We start from the raw sequence: 27,489 nt of genomic DNA on the forward strand, positions 1-27,489 counted from the left end.
TTGAATGTCTTTGAACTTTACTGAGTCCCACAAGCGATCCTGACCCCTTTGCCCTTTTGACAGGTAATAAAGTTTACAGCAATTCCACACCAAGCCATGCACCAGGGAGTGGTCATAGTAGCAGAAAGAGCTGGGAAGGCAAACTCAGAAAAAAAAATAACATTAATATATTGAATGTGTACAAAGAATATTGTAACTGAACATATGATTTAAGTTACTTTTCTCCGTTGGCTTTTTCCCCCCCCTCCTTCTCCAAATGTTTTATAATGATGTTAAATTGATTAGTGTTGTTATGAAACTAAACTGGTTTAATTTTAATTGCCAGGCGCTCCTAGTACTCACTCCCAGTTTATTTACCAGGTAGAGGACCTCCCGGTGAATGGCTTGAGGATGGTTTTCGCTTGCGTGACTTGAATACAGTCACTATGGGGGACTTGCCTGCTCGGTTGGACTGGTCTATCATGGGCTGCACTATTCTTCTCCGGGCATTAATAAACCTGTAACCAAGAAAGTAGAGTGAATCATTATTCCTTAAACAAAAACGTGGGGGTGGGGAGAGGTGGAGGAAGAGGAGAAGACGGAGCACAGCGAGAGCAAAGCTAGATCTTGGCAAAACGGTTCTCTGCACTGCTCTGTGTGCAGCTTCACATGCTACACACTCTGCAACCCTCGGTGACCTTTGAGTACACAGGCTTGGGGCTTCTGAGTTGATTCATGTTTGCCTGTTTTACCACAGTTGGACACTTCCATTTCATCTTTTCATGGGGGAATTAGCAGAGTTTTCAGGAAACAATACGAGCCACCACTCTTTTCAATTGCAAGGGGGGAGATTTGGCGTAGAGAGCAAGATGTTCATAAGGGCATCTGTTACCTCTCCTAATTAGTGACATTTCAATCTCATGTTCTCTGACTTCTTTTTTACAGTTTTTATCAAAACCTTCCCTACCTCTTGCAAACCTAATTCTATTTTAATGCCCACTATTAAGATAATGAACTGGGATGGCAGCACACCATCAAATGAGAGAATGTCTGGAGTTTATCACCACTAACTCACACTGCTGGGGACTTCAGAGAAACGCATTCCTTGTAGAGATTTCTTGGGGTGGCTTTTTTTTTTTTTTTGGCTCTTTATGCAAAGTCTAAGGTCAAGGCGAGGTCACAGCTATACAGTAATTGAACTTATAATATTGCTTTCTCCAGCTAGTCCTGACCATTTATAAGAAACATCTTATCAAGACATTTAAGTCACTTAAGTGTCTTCATAAGGTTTATTTTTTACAATTTTTGCGGCCTCTTCAAAAGTGGCCAGCCACTGAAAATTTTTTAAAGTGGTTCGTACAAGCTCTACAAAGTCATGCTTGTGAAATGTCTAACTCTTAAGATCCATTTGTATTGTGTAATGCTAAGAATTACATATCAAATATAGAAAGTGAGCAGGCCATATCATATTAGCTTCTGCAAAAGTCAAGTGCTTTTAGTTAGCAACTTGGATTTGAATAGATTGGACACGAGCAGCACATAAAAAATACAATGAAAAGTTTAATAATGATTAAAGGGTCTACAGTCCAGTATGATTTTTAGTTTGTGAGTCTGCCCACTCAGAAAGGAAAATAGTTCCTAAAAACCAAACCGTTCAACATAGAGGGACGGGTTTTTAAAATAAAAACGCATGCCTCGTGACATTTTAAGATTCTCAATGTCCTATATCCTTATGTTCTTTGGTTATCAAAAAAGTAATTAAAATCAATAATGAAACTGGCATCTAACTAAAAGGATACTGTTGGTGCTTTTATTGGCAATATATATTACATCAGTTCTTGTATATGAAGTCCTTGAACTGGCTAATAAAAATATTTAAAACACAGATCTACAACAAATTGTGTTGCAAATCAGGTTATCATTATCTTGTATAAACCATGAAAATTGGAATCATGTGAGCAGAAGGTTAGATTAATTCTCCATTCTCATTATAAGCACAGGTGTAGCACAAACACCATGTGAAATAACCAATTAAAATGAAAAAAAAATCTGCTTTTTCATTAGCTGCCTTCACTGCATGACCAATTAGAAAATTATTTAATATTAATATTCCGCGTATACCAAAAGTAATTTTCATAGTAACTAACATAGGTAAGAGAGCAAAAAACAGCTCTTTATCTATGGTACTGTTCATAATCTGCAGGCTCTTAGAGGAAAGGAACTCTGATAACATTTTTTTAGAGACCTTTTAAAAACATATTATTTTGCGGATATGATTTATGCTATTTATCTAAAAATAGGAAGGGCACTTTTTAACAGATGAGAAGCCAAGGCTCAGAGAAATTAAGTGACTTATTTGACGTCACATGTTACCCAAGAGATGTTAGTAACTTGCTGACTGACACACAGCTGGCAAATGGTAGTGAGCACCCCTCCCCCAATGTCCTGACCAGAGCATGGCCACTATTGTGCCACCCATCTAGAATATTCTGGACTAAATAGATATCTAAAAATGAGCTGGTTTTGAGCCAATCACCGCTGGCAACGACCCTACTGTTGAGTCTGGGAATAGGCATGACTGAACATTTTGTAGACTAGGAATTGTGATGACTGTACTGTTTGTGCATATGGACAAAGATAAGGCTACGCATTAGAAGATTCAGTGACTTATCTGTATTCCAAAGCCTGCTTCCTTCACACTCATACATTCAGATTTCCAAAGACCAGTTCATAAGAACCAACTCAGGTGTGAATCCATGACTATTAAACCCCTGGAATCATAGAAAAATTAAACCTCAGGTTTGAGATGGGATTTCACTGTCACCTACGTTGGTCACTGACCATGAATCACCTCTATGATCTCCCCACCAAGTAGATAGGTAGCCTCTTCTGGGCTGTTTCTAATAAAGCATTTGCCCCCTTACCTGAAAGTCCATAGATGTGTGGACAGCCTTCTACTAGACGGTTTTGCATTACTCGATCTAAACTCCTTTCACCAGGACAACTCCTTGGGGGTAATTTAAACCATTTCTAATCTCACTTCTTCAGGACAGCCTTCAAATATTTAAACTGTAGCCATCAAGCCCCATAGGCTTCTCCCCTCTTCTCCCTAGGTTGAACATCCATGATCCTTAACAAGTTCCTCCTAGAATGTAAGTTCTTCTTGGGTTTTGAGTCCACTCACCACCTGGGCCACACTCTGCTCAATATGCTGAGGTTTGTCTGTGTGCCTCCAGAGGTCTTCAGGTGACAGCATTAAATGCAGTTACCCCACACCTGCTCCAGTCCCCATCTAGAGAGCAAATACCTCATCACACAGCCTCTTAGCTAAGGACCCACAGGTAGCCAGGTGCTATGTTCCTCTCTTTTGGTGGCAATAACCATTTGTTGTTACGGACAACACAGATGCAGGCTCTCTCTAGCATATGTAGATATAAAGGTGAGAATCCTTTCATTTAATAAAATCAAAATTGAAACAACTGAAAACCTCAGAACCCCTAATCACTTTGTCCAAACTGTTTGACCTCATCAGTAGGTACGCTTAGAAGTTCTCGCTTTTGAAAACTAATTTAAAACAATTTTGTACTATAATGAACATTATCAATACATATAGGACATCGGACACTCTCAGAATCTTATTGGATTATGCTTCCTATACTTACATGAAACACGGATAATATTATCTGGGGTCATGGTGGACATCATTATCTGAAAATAACTAAGTAAATAGCAAAAGATTTTATTTTTTAAGACAACATCATCTTTTCAATTTTAAAACTGTCTCAACATTTGGTTCTCTTTAGGGTATTTTATCCTACTATCTTCTATATATTTCCTTGGGAATTATGCTACATACAGTAAAGCCATGTGTTTGGATGGCTTCGGAGTGAATTCAGATACAAAAACATTTTCCTTCTGGGCAAAGTAATAAAATGACATTCTTGCTCCTCCCACTATAAGTCAAGCAGAGGTCAGTTCCCCCATCCCTGTATCTGTTTAAATAAACTGGTCCAGCTGTTTGTTTCTAAAATGCCCTCTGACCTTGCGTCTCATCCTCCCCGCTTTTGTGACAGAATGCTTTACTTTCCATTGTGGAAGATTCTAAATTATCAAATTTTCTAAACACTGAACCAAAAAAAGACCTTTGGATTTTATGTAAACTTACATGAACATATTCCCTTCTTAAAACACTCATTTCAAGAAGCATCAGTAAAATAGTTATTTCAAGCTCATGTGTGTGTTCAAATATATATCTATATTTATGTCTGAATACATAAATATATATTAGAACTTCAACATAAGAAGAAACGATGTTTTTGAAGAGAAATGAGAAAGAGAATGATAAAATTCCAGTTTGAATGCTCCACAAAAAAATCTATTCTCCAACAACCATAAAATAGTTTAAGATAAAATATATCCATGAAATATATACAATCTTTAGTATTTTCCATATTAATATGGTCTCTTTCAAACGTTTGTTAGTTTAAAGATGTAAGAGAAGACTTTTAAAATTTTTGCAATTGATGTCCAAACATTATAGCCCTTAAAACTTAGATGTACAGTGTCAGGAATACATGACAACAGGACATTTCTTCTTACTCATTAAAATCGTTTCACACCTTGGTTTAATAGACTGTGTCTCAAATTTGCCATAAATTGGGCATTTAAAAAGGTAAACTTTTTAACTAAGTAGAAGGCCAGGAAACATCCTGTTTGCCTTTCCATATTACATTCCGAACATCAAGGTATATTTTTTTATAAATCCCATTTTGCTTTGAAAACAATGTTCTTTTGTGAAGTACTTTTTAGAAAACTGGACACTCTGTAGGTGGCAGAAGACTGAATTAGGGAAAGAATTCTTATATTTCTTTTTTTCACAGCATCATGGATTAAAATTTCTTCCTGTGTGACCAAACTATCTCCTTTCTCAAAACAAGACGTTTTACAAAGGAAAGGAAGAAAATGGATTGGCCTTCCAGCTTCGTTCCATGTCAACATAAACAGAGATGTAGTTCTTTTTACCTAGTTAGTCGTTTAGAACCAGAGTCCTAGTATGGGAAAATGGGAGGTTGGAAGGAGAGAAGATCTTCCAAAGTGGGATCATCTCAAAATTGAATTTAATCCTTTACATTTTTAAAACAGGCATCAGGCAAGGAGAATGGGAGATGAATTCTGAGTTATGCTAAAATAAATATAGGAAGTTTTCCTTTATTCTCTCTTTTCCTTGCCCCCTACATGTTTGTTTATCATCGGACTTCAACATTTTTTTCATTCTGCTAATTCCACCAGTCTCTTTTCATTCTCACTCTTTGAATACCTGAAGAGTTTTCTGACCAAGATCTGGTAGAACAGCTTTCTAAAGCTGACCTTTGTCCTTCAGTTTATCTTCCACTTCTTGCCCTGGTTACTTCCCACAAAACTGGATGGCTAAGTTTAGTGTCCTCTTCGTGAGAACCAGGAAGGGTGGAGAGATCACAGCGGGCATCCATCAGAACCAAAGACAGGGTACGTTTTCCCTGTTCCACAGACAACATTTTCCACACAGCTTTCCCCTTTTCCTGTATTCTTATGCCCTTTGTCTTCCTCGTACAGCTCTCTGTAATATTAACAATACTAAGGAAAAATGACTTGCTCACCTTCGGAGATAGGATTTTCACCCTTACTCAATTAATTCTGTTCCTCAGTGTTTACCACTTCCTTGTTCGCTGATGATTAAGGGGAGCCCACAGCATTACTTTAGCATGCCAGAGCCAACTCAGTGAACCACATAAAATCAAAATGCTGTTGTTTCTAAACAATGACAGGACTCTCAGTCATCCCTATAGTGTTTCTTGCCAACTAGGCTCAGTAATAGTCAGCAGGAGGTAGCTACCCATTTAAGTGTGGAGAAATACCATTTTACAATACCCTCCTATGTCCAAGGAGCAAAAATTATCAACTTGATATTAAAGAGAAGATTTCATTAAATAGCAAGATGTGTTAGTAAAGATGCCTTCTATACTTACACTATCCATTAAATAAAGTATTAGCCACAGTCATCTTTGATTAATATTGAGGTAAACTTAGGAATACCTACATACATACTTCATAAAAATTAATACCATGCATTCTTTTTTTGTTAAAATTTTTTGATGTTAATTTTGACAGAGACAGAGAGAGACGGAGCATGAGAGGGAGAGGGGCAGAGAGAGAGGGAGACCCAGAATTTGAAGCAGGCTCCAGGCTCCGAGTTGTCAGCACAGAGCCCGACGCCGGGCCAGAACTCACGAACTGTGAGATCATGACCTGAGCCGAAGCTGGACGCTCAACCGACTGAGCCACCCAGGCGCCCCTAAATTAATACCATGCATTCTTAAGAATAAGTCCTGGTGATTTCTTTTTTTTTTTAAATTTTTTTTTTTCAACATTTATTTATTTTTGGGACAGAGAGAGACAGAGCATGAACGGGGGAGGGGCAGAGAGAGAGGGAGACACAGAATCGGAAACAGGCTCCAGGCTCTGAGCCATCAGCCCAGAGCCTGACGCGGGGCTCGAACTCACGGACCGCGAGATCGTGACCTGGCTGAAGTCGGACGCTTAACCGACTGCGCCACCCAGGCGCCCCTAAGTCCTGGTGATTTCTACACACACTATTCTTTATCAACTAAAAATAAAATAAAATTATTACATGCTGTAAATAATATTTAATCAATATAAAATTCATTTAGGTAATCTCTATAAATATTTTTATAGAGTTTAAGACTTGTGAAAAATCTTCAAATATAAAATTTCACATTGGAAGCTAGTTGCTGAATTCCAGAATTTTGTCCTTTTTCTCCTTATTCTATTCCATGAGTTTCTTTCCTAGTATTTCTTTCAACTTCATCACAGTCATTTAAATAAAAGTATATATACTATATATTTTTAAAGTCAGCATTTCCTAACAACCTGAAGGCCTCTTTTATAAACGAACCCTTCAGGGAATGCGTTCTAGCCATCTCTCAAATAACTCTCTGTTCTTTTAAATAAAAATCAACTTCAAAATCTTTTGTTGGATTTCTTCATTTTAGATTTACATTTACTTATTGAATTTAATGATCCATAACTGGCGGTCTTCAGGGTCCAAGCTTCCTACACTCCCTTTCTCTGTGAAATAAGATTTCATAAAACACTATTTTAAGACACTCAAGAAAGTTGACTCCATCTCCAGTCAAACCTTATGAAATCATGGTTTTGGCACCTTCTTCCAGTTTCTCAACCTCCTCCGAACCCAACAGTTCCAGGACTGCAATACATCATCTGTGTGCTGAGGGCGGGGGGGAAGGGGGTAGACAGGAGGGAGAAGGGGGCACATGCTCTGCTCTTCATCCCTTCTAGAAACAGAATATTGATATTTCCTCAAATCACAATAAGCCCATCAATCGGCAGGTCTGTAGAAGGTTCACTTTCTCTAGCAGCGAAGGGTGTATTTGTCAAATTATTTTAGAAATAGCTTTCGTTGTCTAAGACCACTGAGGAAGTTGATTGCATATAAAATCTTCCTCAAAGCCACTAGTGGAAAAAAATCACTAATTATTTGAAAATTATAATGCAGAGTAATAACAAGCCCATGTATTAAATGTTGGAGTAACTTTCAAATACTTCATCGCTTCATTATATAGAACGGGGAAGTTTTCCTCGAAAGCAAATTATAAAATGATTTTTTATTAAAAAATATATATATATAAGCTTGCTAAATGCTTTAATCTGACCTGAATTCAAAGCAAGGCGGGGCGGGGGGTCTTTTAGTGGCAGATCTCTGTTTCTTCTGCTACTACCCATGACTTTCTAGATCACTGAAGCACTAGGCTCCGAACTCAGTGGAATAAATTGTGGGGATATCCTGCCAGACCTAGCATAAGGAATACCCAACAGTTTAAAAATATCTTAAGTATGCACTGATATAAAACATACGTAATAAAATATTTACGCAGTATTTACTTAAATGTGACAATTTGCCAAAGTTGAGTTTGTATAATTGCACAAATATAAGCACAAATATAAGTGCTTTGCTTAAGGTGTATGGAATTAAGATGATTATTATCGCAACAAAGGAGTGATAGGAAAACCTAGGATAACAAAACCTTCCGTAGTAATGAAAAACTAAAATAGGTATAATATATTCAAAGAATAGATGTGTCTCTCTTTGGTCTAAGCTGAACCATTTTTCATTTAAATTCTAATTTTCCTGTATTTTACAAAAAGTAAGTAAAATCGCATCTAACTAAACGTCCCTTAAACATTACAGAATAAATACGTTTATTTAAAACGCATCCTAATTTTCTGCCAATCTCCATTCTTTTTTTATAAATGTTTTCATTTATTTTTGAGAGAGAGAGAGAGAGAGAGAGAGAGAGAGAGAGAGAGAATGAATGGGGGAGGGGCATAGAGAGGGAGACACAGAATCCGAAGCAGGCTCCAGGCTCTGAGCTGTCAGCACAGAGCCTGATGTGGGGGGCTTGAACCCACAAACCAGTGAGATCACGACCTGAGCAGAAGTTGGCCACTTAACTGACTGAGCCACCCAGGTGCCCCAGGCCAATCTCCATTCTAAGTAGGATGACCACATAATTTATCATGTAAGCTGAGACACTTTTGAGAGTAAACGGGCACTATTAACAATTAGGCTGGACAATAGGCATCAACCACGAATATTCCAGGCAGTTGGGGTGTGTGGCCACCCTAATCACCAAATATGCACTTTTTTTTCCAAATAAAACTTCCCCTGCGAGATTGGAATTGAAACCCTCTTGTGTGAGAATGGTGGCCGACCCTGGCGTATGTAAGGTGTCACAGAACCCCAATACCACCTGGGAGTGTCTCTGAGCTCTTTCCTTTCTGGAGGATCTCTCCTTTAGTTGCCTCAGCTCCCTAAGACTTCACTAGTCCAAAAGCTTCCCAGACCTGGAATCTCCACTCCAAGGGAGAGACCAAGGGAGGATATCTCAAAATTCAGCTTGATTTCTGCTTTCACTTGGTCACAGGTTAGACTACAGAATGGCACAGTGAAGGTGACTTGACTGGAGTAGAGGCCTGTGTCTATCCCTTAGAAGGCTCACTATAATTCCTGTTTTAATCAGTAAAGCTTAAAACCTGAGTTCCATGTAACGTGTATCAATATGAAATCCATAGGATTTAAATACAAATGGAACCAACTATACTAAAAGGCAGAAATCTCTCAGTTGAGGCATATGACAAAATTGTTCAAATGAAGGCAGTAAACTAATAAAATGACCTCCTCTTGGAACTTGTCAAATCTCTGGAAAATGCTTGTGGTCATCTAAGTCACACTGAGGGAAGTTTGGAGACTGTGCGTTTCACTTGAGTGGCTATCCTTTTCTTTGAACAGTATCACTCATCACTATTACAGTCAAGACACTGGCCAAGGACAGGGAGAGTTACAGCGGCATCTAGGGAGAAGAGTGTGAGAACTGAGTAGGAAAAATTGCCACTCGCTGCTCTGAGGTCATAGTTGTGTTTAGGTGCTAGAGCTGTGATGACCCAAGTGACTTCATGCCTATGAAAGGAGCTTTCTTTGCAAATTTAAAACCTAAGACAAGGGTTTGTTGAGATACTGTCGTTAGGGTTCTCAAAAATACCTAACGGTCCAAAGACTTGTACACGAAGACTTGGACACACACCCAGTGTCCACCAACTGATGAATGCAGAAACAAAATGTGGTCCATCCAGACAATGAAACATTCTTCAGCCGTAAAGGGAATGAAGCACTACTACCTGCTACATGGAGGAAGCTTGAAAACAACATGCTAGGTGCAAGGAGCCAGTCACAAAAGGCCACATGTTCACATGATGACATTTAGGGGAAATGTCCAGAACTGGCAAATCTTCAGAGACAGAAAGTGGATTAGTAGTAGAGTGGGAGCAGAGGTATGGGGAGGGGCAATAGCGAAAGGGTCCAGGGTTTTCTTCCTGAGGTGGTGTAAATGTCCTAAAATTGACTATGGTGACGGTTGCACAGTATCTGTGAATATACTAAAAACCATCGAATTGTATCCACTTTAAATGGGTGAATTTCATGGTATGTGAATTACATCTCAATAAATCTGTTAATAATAAGTACATAATGGTGGAACAGAAGAGGTGCTGAACAAGGAACCGGCCCCATCCTTGCCTCCAATTAGCAGCATAACTTTGTAAAGCCCTGAGCCCCATCTGTCAAATGATGCATAAAATCCCATCCAGGACTTGGGCTCTGACATTCAGTGGCATGATGTTCCTAAAATTTTAATCCATGCTCCTTTTTTATAAACTTCAAAATCTCGTATCCTTTGTTATTTGGAGCCCTAAAAGAAATAGCATGACTAAAATCAAAAGTTAAGTCTCAGTAGGCTTTTTTATACTACTACATTCACTCAAAATGACTCTGATGTGCCTTTTCTGGCCCCTAGTCCCTCTTGGCCCCCACTTGGCCCTAAGGACGGGAATCTCTGCCATAACCTATTGTACTTTCCTTTCTGTAAACAGTACTGCCAGGTGACCAGCCGTGGGAGCTGAGATCTGACATCTTTGGACATGTATGATTCTTTCCATTAGCTTTTTCAACATCCCCTACTCCCTGCCCTTTCCAAGCACATCTGAACTCTGACCCAAACTAGGGATCAAATAAAATCAACCAGAGCAGATGTTCAAGGGATATAGGCCAACAAACCCTGCAAGTGGACAACAACTCTCAAAAACTACCTACTTACATTCAAACCAGCATTCTAGGGTAGAAAGTACTGGAAACTTAAATATATGTATTTTTAATCATATTGCATTTAACTTCCAATATACTATTCTTAAAACACAGCTTGAGCTAAGAACTCAAGACCAATAATCCCCATCAGCCTGAAAAAGTTGTGTTTGGGAAAGCAAATGCTTTTTCCCTTCTTCACTGATCAGATCTAATCTTGTGAGGCATTAGGTCCTTCAGTCACATTGGTTAAGAGGGTAAAGAGGAAAAGAAGAGCTCTCCAGGATGGAAACAGATTAAAGTTTGTTTGTTTATCTGTTATTGTTCAGGTATCAAGAGCCCGATAGTGTTCAGTATTTCCCATACTAATGGGTCAGGCTTAAAAGTGTCATAAGAACGGAAATGAAAAGGAAAACATCAATGACAGTGAAAGGCAGTGACAGGGAGAACCCTCTGTTTGCATCCATGATGTCTTTTGGAGGCTTTGTTTGTTTGTTTGGTGGCTTTTTAATGTTCCCTTCCCCCTTGAAAATTAAGAAAGAAGCAAAACAAAACCCCAGGCCTTTACACAAAGCTCTGGGTATTCACACGTTGGAGCGATGCAGGCTGAATCCCTCAGAAACATTTCCTCCCCCACCCCCTATGCCCCTGGCTCCACTCCATTTTTGAGAAAATTGTTTTATTCAACGAGGAGGCAACATTTGCCCCATTTTTTAATATTTCAGGCTGATTTTTTCACCACTCAGAAATGCTGTTTGTTTTATGTGGGTGCAGCCTGAAGCAAGATGATGAGGTAAGAGAGTGGAGAGGGGTCTCTGTGGGCACAGCACGGTGGTGCTTCAGTGCTCGATGGTTAATCACCCAGCACCAGCCTCAGCAACTGTTGACACAAAATAGGTGGAGATCAGGTCTGTGCAAGCAGAAAATACCAGAAAGGCGAACTATATGTAAACACACTTAAGACAGATTTGACAAGAATAGACCTAAACCTGACTTGCTAGGAAACTCCGAATGTCTAAAGGCTTCAGGGTCCCTCTCAGCGGAGGCCCCTTCCCCTTAACAGAGTTTCCTTTGAGAAGAAAAAGAGTAACATTTGAAAAACTAAAATAAGTTTACAGAAGAGAGCTGAGACATTTGTCCCCTTGATTCACACAGTGTGGGTTTCAAATCTGCTCCTACATGCGGATTTATGTAATGTAATACACTTCTTCCACGTATATTTGGAGCAGAGCCAAATGGTGGGGGGGGCTTACAACATGCACACACAACCACAATTCAAAAAGTTATTTCTCCTGACCTATAAAACTCATGCAAAGAAGCAAATGGATAATGCTTAAACAGTCTTTTAATCTTATCTAACTGACACCTGACAACCCATTACTTATAGATTATTAATGCACCCACTAAAAAGTTTGTCATGTACAAAATTACTAGAGAAAAAGATTGAACGCCTCAGGAAAAAACAAATTTTGCTGTACAATAACTTCAGAAATTTCAAGCCTATTATCTGTCATGCCCTTCATAGACTTGTAGCACACTGCTAAAAACAACTGATTTATCTTTATTATGAATCCTAAAATGACAGCACACATGTTTTTCATGTCTTGTGATAATGTTTAATTTCATCCAGTTTTTATTTTACAGAGCTTGATTTGCTTATTTAAGATGAATAAAAGTAGTAACTTTTTAATTAATTTCCCTGGTTGTCTCTTTATCAAAGGACATGGGTTTTTGTTTTTTGTTTTTTGTTTTTTTCTAGTCCTCATGTAAAGCTGGAATCAGAGCCAGTTTCAGAGCGATCACCTTGCTTCTCTTTGGTTTGCAGTACTACGGAGTCTAAAATAGTAAAGCTGGGTGTGCCTGGGTGACTCAGTCGGTCTCAGCTCAGGTCATGATCTCACAGTTCATTAGTTCAAGCCCCACGTCAGGCTCTGCGCTGACGGTGTGGAGCCTGCTTGGGATTCTCTCTCTCTCCCTCTCTCTCTCTGCCTCTCCCCTACACTCTCTCTCTCTCTCTCAAAATAAATGAATAAACTTTAAAATAAAACAGTAGACCTGGAAGAGGCACTGGGTCCCACCAATGTGGTCCATTTTAGCAGCAGAAGCTGTCACCGGTCAAAATGGAGTGACTTGATCAAGGACACGTATGTGATTGATGAGGAGTGGGGAAGACAGCTGAAATGTTTTGGCTCAAAATGTTCTTTCTCTTGCATATTCCCTCCCCTTACTTGCCCTGTATAAACTGTATCCTGTCCTGAGGCTTACAGGGCAGTTTGTTCCTTACCCACCTGTGGATGCCAGGCTCTTCCCCCTTGATCCATGATGCCTCTCAGCCCCCTCACTTCCCACGCTGTCTACAAGCAAATGGGAGTCAGGTCCTGCTCTGCCAGGTTGCATGACACACAGGCAGATTTTTTCCATCTCTCTGACCAGATAATTGTGCCAAGACACCGAAAACAACAAATCTGGCTTCATTAGGACTCACAACAAGTCCTGCTGACCTACATACCATGTTCAAAGTCAACCACCAACCACTGGTTTCACAGCTTTGAAAGGGACCATGGACATTCAGAAACACTGGGCTCAGGATGGATAAATCAGTCTCCTAACTCACTCACTTGCACCCCAGCCCTCAGTTGTCCTGAAGCACCTGCTCAGGTCGTACGGCCTCTCAAGGCATCACACTCCTGCCTTGTCCTGAAAAGCTCAGAAACGGTCTTTGGATGCTGGCTGGAGGAGAAATGGCAGTTACACTGAGGAGGATTGGGACTTTAAGTCCATCTTCCTTCATCCCACCCCTTCCCCTTTCTTTTCTCACCCAGACTCAGGGCCCCATGGGAGAAGGGGCAGGGTTTTCCGCCCAGTGCCGCTGTGGGCCACCACCTACTTGGTGAGGGGTTTCCACCTTTCACAGTACTCACAGTGGGATTTTACACAGTGTGGGGAAGCTCAGAGTAAACTTACTGTGTAAAACTTACAACAAAGTATATTTAACAGACTGCAGAGTCATTTTCAAAGAGGATTGTTTGCTGGAAATTTTTAGAATCTGCAGACAAAAGCAGCGTCTCTGTTGAACTCCTAAGACTCTCTGACATGACAATACCTGAAGGTTTCTAAATTCACAGCTCTTTTCCCTGCGAGCTATTTGCTCAGCTTTCCTAATAATACCCTGCCTGCCTGGCACCTTGCCAGTTCTGTCTCGGGCAATATGCAAGCTAAACACTTTTTGACTGATTTCAATATTTTTCTTACGAGCAACTAGACAGTATTTTATCTAGTGAGTATTACTGATTGCTATAATCTAAGCCCACAGTAAGTGCCCGTAAAGGTAATATTATTAGAATTGACACTCAAGGTGAAAAGCATAGCAATTAACTGGGGCTTGGAGAACAACAACCCATTCTGTAACATGCTGCAGACTTATTCTATTTATATTTCTCCTTCTTCTTTCAAAAATATTGCACCTGTTACTCCATTGATCAGTTAGGAAGCCTACCTTAAATGTAGGTTACCCTGAAATTCTCAAGGGAAAAAGTTAAACCACCTGCTTAATAAAATTACCTTTTGTGTGTGAAGTTGTTCCATCCCTAGGTGATTTCTAGGCAAAGAAAATCACTATACACCCTGCACTTTCATTTTGCAGTTGAATAACAAACAAATGACCCAGTGCTTCTTGCATGGTGCACTGTTTTTTACATCTGTTTTCCTTGCTTTTGTGTCATGCCTCTGTTTAGCTTTATTGACAAAACAATCTGTGCCTAATGTTTAAACAACATCTGTAAAATGTATTATTAAATTATGTTGGAAGAAAAAGCAGAGCAATTCTATGAAACCCTATGACCCCCTATTGATTTTTAGATCGCAGAAGTTGAAAGGATAATTTGTGAATGTTTTAACATTTACATCTACACAGGTACCTATATTTATAGAATCTTTGATTACTTATAAAAGTATTTGCTACAGTATTACCATAACTCAGAAAGAAACCTGACCTTTAACAGTTGAATCTGTTTATTAAAAGGGAGATCCTATTTTTCAAAAAATAAGTTCACATTTTACCCGCCAGTGGCATAAATCTCTAAGGATAACATACTTCTCCCCCCCCCCCCCCCCCGGTAATAAATGGGAAGTGATGCCTGAATGCTTTGCAGTTTTGAAGGCAATAAATGAAGTAACTAGGAAAATCTGGTATATGTACTAAATCTGAGAACTACAGAGCTGTGATAGTTCTGTAAAGTGTCACCTCAGATGTTAGGATGCTTCCTGGAATTTTATGCACCCAACTGACATAGAGTGATTTTTCTTTCTGCATACACACCGTATTTCACATACACTATATATTTTGCACCTAAAATCCATATTGCCTTCTCAGAGCATAAAGAAATAATCATTTAACATTAGGCCTTAATGGGAAAGTGTTTGGATGAATAGTAGTAAACAAAGACACTGTCAAATTTATTCAATACACCCTAGGCTAGAACTCTGCTGAGGCAGAGTATGTCTGAGGCATCGGGCAAGTAAGATACAACCACCAGCCCAGGTCTGCATCATATGGAATCCCCAGGTCTGCAACACTGCTGTGAAGACACAGAAGGGAGTCTTTATCCGGCCATTCTACGCTCATATTTCCAAATTAAGAAATAAAGTTGTTATATTCGGGAGAAAAAAGAACCAAGTATTGATTAACCTTGTGTGTGTGTGTGTGTGTGTGTGTGTGTGTGTGTGTGTGTTTTCTTTAAAGTTCTGCCTAAATAATTAAAGACCTAAACGACCATCTCAGAATTCAAGAAGTTTCTGCTTAAATGACTAAAATGCTCGACATATTACTAATATGTTTTCACAGAAGTAATTTTCACAACCACCACAACAATGAAAAAACAGGAAGCAAAAGCTCCAAATGCTATTATTTCTCATTTTTGGATCAAATCATAACTGGGAGTGAGAAAGCAAAGAGAGAAGAATACATGAGTCAATGGCACGTATTATATTTCAAAAATTACTAAGCTTTTAAGTCTAAGTCTATCACAGCATGCTAGATTGAAATGTTTAGGCAATTAGTTATGGAAGTCAATTTTTTAAAAAACACAGTTGCCTCAGATACTTAGATAATGAAAGTAAAAATATTTTCACCCAAATTATTTGCATAATTGCCTCAATTCTCAAAAAATTTGTTGGCGTAGACTTGTACTACAATGTCTCATCTGATAAATTTCACATTCCATCCCTGGGCCCAGTACCTATAAGCAAAATAGCAACCGTTTTAAGATCCCTCCTCTCTGTCTTCATTCTGACAAGTAGATCAACTATAAGAGTGACATTGGTTGTTTCTTGTAATCCAAATTTTCTTTTAATTAATCGAATCTGTCTTGTTGTTTTCCATTTACATTCTCCCTATTGTCTCCCCTCCCCCCAGATTCCATCTGCTTTGGCCTTAGCCAAGGCAGGTAGTTTGTATCACTTGTGGCAATTAGAGAAGATCAGTTCAGCAATGGAATGAAAGAGCCATTACAATACACCAAACTTTTCTCATCTCATTTTTCAATCAAAACTGAACTGAAAGCTGCATCGGCCAGGGTTTCTATGACAAGCTAACAACTAGACACGAGTTTCTATTTTTCACTTTCATATTGTGTGCTTCGATACATTATGTTGCTGCCAATAATTATGACTGATCTACACCCAACCTGCCCTTCAGCATTTTATTAAATCTCTCCAGCAGTGACTCATAGTTCGTACATGTGTGTTAACAAGTTTTAAGAAACCCAAGAAGGAAGACACACATTTTTAAATGTTGTGGCTAAATGAAGTGAAGGGGAAATGTTAAAATACTAATGACGATTTTCTTTTAATTATGATTTCTAGAAGGAAGTAACTTGGGCTTGATATCCAACACAGGAAAAATGTTTACAGGCTCTCAAAAAAGCTCTGTGTAATTTTTTATTATGAGAAAGGAAAATGAAAACCCTTTAGTGGTTATGCTGTTGCTAGTCTGCAAGTATACCATAGTTTAAGATGCTCTGACATCTTTGGTTTTCATCCAGCATCATCTAGGTTTCCCCATTCTTCCAACCTATTTCCTACTCAAAGCCTATAAACAAAAAAATAAATCTATTATCAGCTCCTCAAAAGCTGAAGGCTTGGATGATAATTAATAAACCATTAGAAACTCAAAGCAAACACGGGAATGTCATTATTCATCAAACTTAGGCGAAACAATCTCTCTTAAAACTTTTACTTACTTGAGGGGAATTCTCTACCACCTAGCTGTTAGAATTGAGACAGTTGCCAAATGCAAAACAATGAAGTACAAGCAAAAGTCACTTCTAACTCCACACAGAAGTAGAGAGAACACAGGCACAGTACACAGTGCCAGCTGAGGTCAGAATCGTGTTTACATTGCGCGTAACTAAAAGTGATCTGTATGTTCGTACCTGGGCAGAACTGAGTTATCAGTGTGAAGTTTATAGTAGGTCTGCACATACTCTGGAAAGTAGTTTAACTTTTTTAAGTTCCCTCTTTTCCTCTTCTAATTGCAAAACCGAGGAAGTTGCTTTATGACCACTGTATAGAACCTAGGAAAATGACAATTGCGTACTGTCTGGTGTCACAGGAATGCCTGCCTGCCCGTGCATCCACAGGAAATAGCCCTTAAGTTGGTCCACCTGTGGAAAGCAAGTTGTATTGGAATTTGTTCACCGGTAACAATGTTTACGGAGGGAGTTTGCTAGCAACACTGAAGAGGAAGAGAGATGCCGTGTGTGATAGATCACCTGAGTGGCAGCGCTTTCGCCTTCCTTGATTAGAGTTCGCCCTGCCACTCCTTGGCCCTCGGATGGGAACATTTCCCAGGGAAATACATTTGTACAGCCTCCATTGTATTAAAATTACATCATCAGTTTAACCTCGAAAATATATTTGAATTCAGACGTGCATGCAAAATGGATGGTCTATCCTATAACACTGTCCAGGATGATCTGAAGACCAAGTTCAAATATATAGTATCAACAGTCTTGAAAATGAAGATACAATAGCAGGTACAAGGCAAACAAAAAAATCTCCGCAGTGACACCCTCGTAGCAACACATTTAGGTATAGTATGGCTTCCATTGGCTCCCTACCCACTTGGCTAAAGGGCTGCAAAAATTGATCTCCCAAGGCTGCGGTAAGGTCATAGAAATTGATAACCCTTACAAGCAATGCTTATGTGAGTCTGTCTGCGTCTTGCAGATAGTGCACTTTGTAAATTAATCCTCCAAAGGCAAATATATTGTAAGTAGCTTGTTATCTCTGAAATACTAAATTGAAGAATACATGGGATTATATTGACAGAAATTACATTTTCTGTAATGGGGTTTAATATATCTGGAATCTCTCCCAAAGGCTCCCGGGCTCTCTAACAGAGAAGGGTCTGTTAATGTAGGTGCAATGGACATCAAGAACAAATTTATTCACCAAAATGGATTAGGCCATGTAAGCAGAGATTCTGTAATATTAATCTTTGACACTTACTGAACAGAAAGAAATACTTCTGTCTGCAAACTGGCACCCCCAGTTCTCCCCTCTCCCCAACCAGGCTGTGGGCCTTTTCTGGATTTTACTTCAAAGAGGATAAGGTTTCCCCATCATAAACACTAATCTAAAAATATTAGGACAATTAATTAGATACACTTAGTTTGAGAGGATATTGGATTTCGATACCCTTCAAATATGACACTAGCTCTGGGTGATTATATGAACCTGGCTTTCAGCACACTCACAAAGGGTAATAAATCATACTTTCCCAAAGCCTTGTTGCCACACCACAGTACATTGTCAGAATATTGTTGGCTAGTACTTGGTTCGTAATCTCAGCTTCCCCCCAAATCAGGAATTCACACATTTACTTAGAAATAGTATTGAACAGCCCTGAAACACATCGGGTTTTGAACAGCTTCAAAGGGGAAACATAAATAATTTCTCTTTTTCCATGGACAGAGGATAGGAGGAAAGGGGACACTATCCTCAAAAGCTCAGCCCTAACAAAATAACTGCAGTTAACTACTCACTGAATTTAAAACCTGACTGATATGTGATGGTGGATTTTCTTGTTCCACAGAAACTAGGACGATGCCACTCCTTCTATTGATTATCCTAAAATGAAAAAAGCCATTTATGGAGCCACAGTGTATGCGAATTAAATACTTAACTTACATTATGCCTAAAACTCATCAATTTATAAAGGCAACGGAATGCAATGCAATGTTGGTTTTTTGGCTTGTTTTGTTTCTTTTTGGATTTTTTGGGTTGTTTTTTTTTTTCTATGCTAGCCAGTGCTCTCACCTATCAGTCAACCATTTATTTTCACTTTTCCATCAAGGAGCCACCAGAGAAAACAGCAACAACTGGGTGTGTCTTGTTAATGCAAAACATGAGCTGCAGGTTGCCCAAAGCCAGATTACTTACCAATTGTTCACTTGAAGGATGGTGAGTCCCGTGTCTTGTGCCAACTGCTTTTTCTGTTCTTCAGAAGGGTAAGGGTGCTGCAAGAGAACAAAAAAAAAAAAAGATAGATGTGTGCACATATACCCCGGGCAGATAGTATAGTGCGTATCACATGTCAGGTGCGATGCTAGGTGCTAGGGATTCAATAAGAAACACATACGCTCTGTAAAAATAGTATGTGTATATCAGGCAATATTTAGGCTATTTTGTCAATAGCCTCAGTGTCTAGTGAAGATACAGTCTATAATTAAAGGTAAAAATGCTGAGGTGTGTCACTCTTATTAATGGAATACTACATCATCTAATTAATGGCAGTAAAAGACAAGCCAATTACAAAGATTAGTGAAGTGTATAAATAGCTACTTAGGATACTTGCAGAACCTTGATACTGAGTTTATCCTTTAAAGGTTTATTTGTCGCAAACACAGAAAGTTTAGAATGATCTTCACTGTATAAGATTAAAATAAGGAGAAGCCCTTTTTGATGATATAAAATCCTATCATATTGATGTAATATATTCATAGAACCACAGACTTCTAAAGCTGAACCATTCGGACCAACCGTCTCAGCTGAGGTCCCCAGTAGTTAAGCACTTTGTCAGCATGACATTTTCCCTCCAAGACACCATATTGCCAGATGCAAATATCAAAATTAGAGTGGGTGGATATTTTTGAACCACTAATCATTGCAGCTCTTCTGAAAAGCAAACAAAGGACATTCAACCAAAGTTGGTTTCCATATCTGAATGTCAACACATGCTGGGATTCTGAACACAGGCCAATACAAGGTCAAAGACCAGCATATTTTGCATGCTAAGAACAAGCCCAGCCATGTTCCTCATGAGTTAGAGTGGATAAAAAAGTATTACAGGATTAGATAATAAAATGAAACTCATACCCTCTTGAAAGAATGTTTGGAATTCTACTGAAATTAGTTTTGGCACAAATACTTTTTGTTCAGTAATGAACTATATCTAAATCTGAAATATACATTTCTAAAGCCTGGGACCTGGTATCCATCTATGGACACATTGACTAGCTTGAAACTACTGCATCCCAATAAATTCTCCCCAGATAAAAATTGTTCTAATAGTCAACCCTCTATTCTCTTATGAATGAGAAAGGGCACCCTCAACTCTCAATTTAACTATCTCTATCATTGGAAACTAAATTCTGGTCTATTGAATGTTAATTAACATAGGTTTTAATCTCATTAATAATGTCTGATTAGATGCTAAGAAGGCTTGTTAATGACCACTTTAATGCTATTATAGGTAAGTTTAAATATGTTCTATATCTGTACACGTGGGATTCGTTTGTGGAGAGCAGAGATGTAGCAATTTTTCCCATAAGCATTGTCTTTGATTGTCACTTAATCAATAAATACACAATTAGAATAAGGCTTTGCTTGCATGGAATATAGTGCCTTTCTCTAAAGAGCTCCAAGTATATTACAGGCAGGATGGTAATTAATCCCCATTATATCCCTTTGAGGGACATAAATGGAATCTATGGTCCGTCCTGTCTTACAGGTGAGGAAACTGGCCAGGGAAAGGCATGGTCAGCAGCCACATGACTCAGTGATATTTCCTGCTTCCCTTCCAGCGTCTAAGCCTCACCATGACTGAGGGATGTGGCAGATGCCTTTTGTAATCTTCATTCTTATGCCCTCCCCAAAACTTTCAGACTGCTTACCATGACCTGTAAGGCACGCCACCACCCAGCCCTGCCCACCTCTCAGACTCTGTGGCCTTTTCTTCGCCCCTGCTCCACCCCTCTGTCTGACCACACAGTCCTCCTTTCTGTTCTTCCAACACACCAACCTTGTCCCTACCCTTCAGTCGCCTGCTCCAGTGTCACTTTCTCATCTCAGCTCAAAGGCCAAGCCTTACCCATCCAGAGTCCACCAGCCCACCTTACTGCCCTCACATCGATCTTTTCCTTTTCTCCCTAACGGCAGAGCCTCACTCTCTGAAACACCTGTTCTGATGATTTGTTTCCTTTCAGTGTGCCTCTTCTCACCCATGGAGAAACTCCAAAGTCCATGACTTTCTCATTCACCATCCTCAAAGCCCAGCCTAGCGCATAACAGGAAATCAGTAAATATCTGGGAAACAAGAAGGAGGCTATGTCTTGCCATGATACACAGATACTGTCCACTCAGATGCAACATCAAAAGATATAATAAAACTTTTTTTCAACAGCCCACAGGAGGTGTAAACAATCCAACTTGAGATCCACAACACTACTTTCCTGACTTCGTTCCTAACAGTGATATCAACCCACTCTTTTCCTTTTTTTTTTTTTTAATTTTTTTTAACGTTTATTTATTTTTGAGACAGAGAGAGACAGAGCATGAACAGGGGAGGGTCAGAGAGAGGGAGACACGGAATCTGAAACAGGCTCCAGGCTCTGAGCGGTCAGCACAGAGCCCGACGCGGGGCTCGAACTCACGGAGTGTGAGATCGTGACCTGAGCCGAAGTCGGCCGCTTAACCGACTGAGCCACCCAAGCGCCCCCAACCCACTCTTTTCAAATAACAGTATATAAATTTCAAAATAGGCTAAGATCATAGGTGACAATCACCCTACACAACATAATGCCAGTAATCACAGGCAAAATCTCATGACTGGATACTGAGTTAAAGGAGTCCTCTACCCTAAGGTTTAAAATATGGCTCCTGTGGCATAAAAGTTTGCCGCACAATACAAACCGTATGAACCTCTTATCCAGTGAATAGACACTGATTTAAGGTTTGATATATAGAATTTCTATGTCTACATTAGTTGAGGAACTGTTATAGGCATACATGACCCTGTAGAGTGTATAAATTTATGCTGCCGCTCACTAGCTATGAGATTTTAAACAAGGGACAACTTTTCTAATCTTCAATTTTGTCTTCTGGAGTTTAAAGACCCATAACAGTTAAAAGTTACCCAGGCTGGCAATTCTTACAGATTATAAGCCTGATTTTGAAATATGCAAATTTTAGCATCCAGCTGTTGGCACTATTTGCCATCTAAAAGTATAGACCCATGTACACAAGTCATTTCCAATCTATAACATCTTCTGTAATTTGCTTACAGTTGTTCAGGTCCTGTGGAAATCTCTTCCAGTGACTTTCAGTAGAATTAATAAATATGTCAACAATCTCTATTCACTGTAGCTGGATGGCAATACCTTTTGCCCTGCCTCGTTAGTTGTGACCTAATATTATGACCAGAACTGGATAAAAATTAATATTTATGCCATTTACCTTTAGTTACTTTGAAAATTGAGAATTGTCACAGTCATTTATTTGTGCTGTGTTTTCAAGAGTATTTTTGCATGCCTGTTTGTGAGTAAGTTTTACAATCATTCTTACAAAGCAAATGGAACTCACATTTTATTTATGCAGGTGGTGTCAGGAAAATTCTCTCTGGATCATTAAAATTACCTGAATCATTACAGCTTCAAAGAGCAATCGATGGCCCTCAAAATTTCAGCACAAATTTAGGTTGTTCCTTCACATCATGCAGTTTCTGATTTCATAATTTAAATATCATGAAACGAGAAAGTTCTTTTTTTCCTCTGTCACTTTTCATGTGATCTGATTTTAAGTAATTGGAACAAACTGTGTCTAATTTCATGCAGCATAATTGCTAGGCAGCCTCAAGCTATGGAGACCCAGCACTCCATCTCCATTAAACAATTTTCAGTCATTCAGGATATATTTTTTTTAAATAGAAGTGAATGAGCCTGGATGAAATTAAATGCCACAATAATCTGGTCATTGTTAAGGGGGAAAAAAGGTGTCAACAAAATTCCCTAAACCCTTGTCTATGGTAGGGAGATTGAATTTTTTTCTTTTTTTCATAGTTCCTCGACTGGGTGTCCCACAAACTTTTAATTCCCTGAAGAAAAAATATCCATAATTGCTAGAATCACATGAAAGCCATGACTTCAGGTAGCTAATCCACAGTCAGCCAAAAATTCACAAAGGAGTAAGCTTTTAACTGAAACCCAGTATCTTTAAATATCTTAAATCCTATGCATCTTTCTTACATAAGCTTTTTGTGGACAGTATGAGTTATTCCTTTGTAGACTTGAAAAAAAATGACTTGACAAAAACCCAACATGCCAGGAGCAAGGCTCCTGTAAAAACATTCAAAATCCTGTTGTGTTATGCCCACAGGATCGTAAGATGGGCAAAGGTTTAGACATCAGTTTACAAAAGAGATAAAGAGGAGGACATTCTAGGAAGAAAATGGGAAATTCATTCCAAACCATTGCAACCAAGGGCCTAGGTCACCCCTTGCCTTTCTCCTGAACACCTTTGCTATTAACGAACGGCAAGGACACTAGTTTAAGAAAGATCGGTAGGTTCTTGTGAAGGGAAGATGGGTTGCACTTGGCCAGACACACCAATCAACCTAATCACTTTGGGATATCAAAGCAAATTTGACCACAGTCCAATAGGTAGTGACAGGAGACCTTTCCTTTGTTGTGTACATTAGCCTCATGCCATTATCTCTTAAAAGCTTAATTATTTGCAAACAATTGATCAAGATGGGAATTTGAGAAAGGATATGCAAGGGCCACTGGGAGAACTGCAACGCATTAAGAGAGCAAACAAAATTACCTTTAGATCTTACAATAAGAATTAACGATTGAGACGGGAGAGCGAGGCAGGGCAGTAGCTACAAGGGTTCCTTCTCGAGTGTTTCCCATTTGATCTGCATTAACACCTCAGGAATGAGTGAAAGCCATAAAAGAGTGATTATGTAAGGGTGAAGCTGACCCTCCCGTCCAGCATTAAACCTGCACACGTGTATTGGGCTGGCTTCGCGGGGGAGAGAAGCGGTGCTGGACTCAGTGGGAAAAGACGTGGCTTGGGGGTAGTGGGGGACAACTCACAAAATGATCATCCTTATTTCAGCAATCGACGCCCTGACTTCTCCTCTCCAGGGTAAGTCTCTTGCTGACATAGAACCCGTGTGTCACTCTTCCTGTGTTTCTGGATCTGAAGTGCGACTTCTGATGATGACCTAGTATAGCAGTGATTGCTTAATAACCCCATCAAAGAATGAAGTGATCCCTGGAGTATGTGTCCTGTGTCATAGAAATGGTTAAAGAATGTCTGACAAAAAACTAAAAATAGCTTACATAAAAGTGAAGTCTGAACTGTCATTTTATCAGCCCCAAAGAATAGAAAGCGACAGAAAGAAAATGGCAACATGCTAAAAAGAAAGTTACGTCTGCACAACTCCAATTTTGTTTCTTGAGGTTGGGATGGGAGGGGGGTTCTGACACTGGTTATCTGGTATTTACGAGCTTACAGAACGTTGGAAGAAAACTTATTTACTTAAACAATCAAGCAGACCGTTTCAGATGAGTATCGATGGCAAAAGAAAAAACTCTTCAGTACACAGATGGAAAATGTCCAGTCTTATATCTTAACGATATCCTTGACCAAATGTACTCCTTTCATCGAATTTTCCACCCTTGACTGCAAATGTGGATGCCAAGACAGTGATGAACTTTATCTTATCTACCCTGGTAACCAAGTTTCAATAACGTTCCCTCCCTGCCTGCCTTGCCCACTCTAACAGCACATTGTAATGGCAGCAGAAAATTTGAAAATAATCCTGTACAGAGCTCACTGGTGAGATAATGGAAGGCTACGCTGCCCCTTCTCAAACCTCAGATTAGTAATTTCTTGTGACACAGAACTGCCTCTATCCCGAAACTGCAAAACAGCTATAACAAAGCAATAGAGGTGGAAGCAATTTTCAAGCAAAATGTTACATGCTATACTTTAAAAGGTATGGGAATAGGTACCGTGGGAGCTGATCTAACAGGAGGAATTATGGCAACTGTCCAATATATCCCTTATCAAGGCAATGTTCTGTTGCTTGGCTGAATATGTTGGAAGAACAATTTCGGAACTTCTTTTATCCTTCTTCCTCCAGCCCTTTGCCTCCTCCACAGCTAAGTTTAATGCATTAATATAAGTTGACCTTGAGCTAAACTCTGGTATGTGATGGAGAGATACTCCCTTTAAAGGAAAAAAAAAAAAATCCACCCTATGGCTTTTAACCATTAGATCTCCATGTTCTTTTAAAACTTCTACTGAGTTTTTGACACTAAGGGAATATTGTGGTTCTAAATTAAAATAACCAGCTCTATCTTTGACCTCTCAGGAGATAAGCAGAAACTTGCTAACCGAATGTATTTATATTTGTTTAATATAATTTTTTGCCTGTAAAAACTTCTCCCACTTTACATAAACTTGCAGCCATTTTCCCCTTATGCATTGACTATGAATAGCTTACACTGTGACAATTACATTGATCCAGGATACTTTTTTCCTTTAAAAAAATCCATAATGCTTCCCTATTGTCTTTCAGCTTTATGAATTAGTTTTACTGTTTCAGTGAATGCTTTTTTGTCTTTTGACTGCACATTATCAAAGAGACACTTTGTGCCTCCCATTTGCATTACAAAAGCAGGGCAGCGTGCAGTGGAAGAACACAGCCTCTGCATGCATAGCAGTTGAGTCCTGCATGCTAGCTCGGGCTGGAATCAAAAGAAGAGGTGCTGGCAGGACTGGCGAAGAAGCCAAGAACGTTTGGAGCATCATCAGGGAAGTCGCAGGACTTCGACCTGCTTTTTAATTCTCCACCAGCGCTCCTAGATTGCCTGGTTCTCGGATTAAATGTGCTCCATCGATTCCCAGCACTTGCTTTCTCTGAAGCCTAGTCAAGCCATTTTCCAGACAACCCCTCCGATTTCTCGTCTATCCAGCAGCAGTTATATGAAGTTGCTGGTGGAGTTATGCAAGTAGGGAAGTCAGGTAGGGATTTCTAAACTTGATCTTATCCCATGAAAATGACAGAAGCGTGGAAGGAAAAGTTGAACACCGGGTAATATTTCATAGCAGTCTTTACTTTTGCACTAATGAGACGATCTTTTATGATTCACAGCAGTGACACCATGGTTTCACAGTCCGTTGTAAGGGGCCAAGACTACAATACCTTGCTTGTCTCATCTCTCTGACCTTTTAATTTCTTATAAATATAAAATAAAAACACTAAACAAAAAAGACAAATACCAAAAAAAAAAAAAAAAGACAAATACTTATATTAAGGGATTTCACAGTCTTTCACATTGGACATTTTCTCTAAGTTGCTTGCAATTCTATAATAATGACAATGTTTTAGATCTATTCTTTATTAGCTATGTATGTGTTACAGGAGTCTTTTTAAGTATATGCATTAAAGCATAAAATTTAGACTGTAAATTAGCAATTACTTATACCCTCCTCCTAAAAGTATTAAAATTCATGAAGAGTGCTAAAATTATTTTGAACAGTTATGATTATTAATGAACTCCCTGAATATTGATTCTCTTAGTAGAAGACCATGGCTATAAAAGGAAACATGAAAAGGCCAATAAGAAAAACAGAGTGGGAGCTGTAGGGGCCTGGGGGTGGGGATGGAGGGGAAAAGTCATGCTTCACTTTTGTGACCTCTTCAAATCATTTTAAATCACAGCTCATTTGAACTCTTACTGTTTGTCAGTCAGACAAACACATTACATGGATTATCTCATGTACTCCTGGTGGCCCCTATGAGTAGGGACTATGCTTAGCTCCATTTCACAGATGAGGAAGCTGAGGCCCGGCTAGGTCAAAAAACATGCACGACAGCTCTCAGCCACTTAGTCCTGGGGCCAGGTCTTCTCTCCCCTGAGTTTCTGCACTTGGCTGTGCTCCCACAGATGTTTCTTTCCCAATCTCCATTCCCCTTTTTAAACTACATTAAAACACACACACACACACACACACACACACACACACACACACACACACACATCTTATAATGGAGCATGAACCAAGTTCTTAGCTCTGGTGAGCAGTGACTGAATGTTTCTCTGGATTTTAACAGCCATGATCTGGGAGAGTGTTGCTGTTCTCCTTGCCACAACCCCCATTCCGCATCCCCATTGCTTCTGCCTTGGAGGCAAACATCAAGGGGCAGAGTTGGAGCCATGGGTGAAAGGTAATTCCCCAGAACCTTCCCCCACATTTTCTCTCCATCAGCATCTGTCCACAGCACCCATCCAAAGGGACTTTATTAATAGTAGCTTAGTAGTATTAGTTAAAAGTAGTCGTAGTAATGGTTACATGAATTAAGGAGTGAGGATGTATCAGGCGTTGTTCCAAATGTTTTACATGTATTAAGGCATGTAATCTCACAAAACCTTATGAGGTAGGCGCAACTATTACATTCATTTTACAGATGAGGAGACTTGGACACAGAATGGACCAATAACTTT

The 27,489-nt window shown here is 39.4% G+C and overlaps 1 protein-coding gene across 6 annotated transcripts in view; it reads right to left on the reverse strand.

Moving 5' to 3' along the window:
* The window catches only part of MEIS1 (Meis homeobox 1), a 140,323-nt gene that overhangs the window by 4,862 nt on the left and 107,972 nt on the right, over positions 1 to 27,489 (reverse strand). For 4 of the 6 annotated variants that reach the window (XM_086700982.1, XM_086700985.1, XM_086700981.1 and 1 more), the window contains 2 exons: positions 19,133 to 19,209; positions 358 to 497 (listed from right to left, as the gene is read on the reverse strand). In XM_086700982.1, the coding sequence (XP_086557108.1) occupies positions 358 to 497; positions 19,133 to 19,209 (217 nt within the window). The remainder of the gene's footprint in view (positions 1 to 357; positions 498 to 19,132; positions 19,210 to 27,489) is intronic. The other 2 variants (XM_086700983.1, XM_086700986.1) reach the window with 1 other exon arrangement.

The sequence above is a fragment of the Puma concolor genome, chromosome A3 (genome assembly GCF_028749965.1).
Source record: "Puma concolor isolate L17-30 chromosome A3, mPumCon1.1.hap2, whole genome shotgun sequence".
Lineage (NCBI taxonomy): Eukaryota > Metazoa > Chordata > Mammalia > Carnivora > Felidae > Puma > Puma concolor.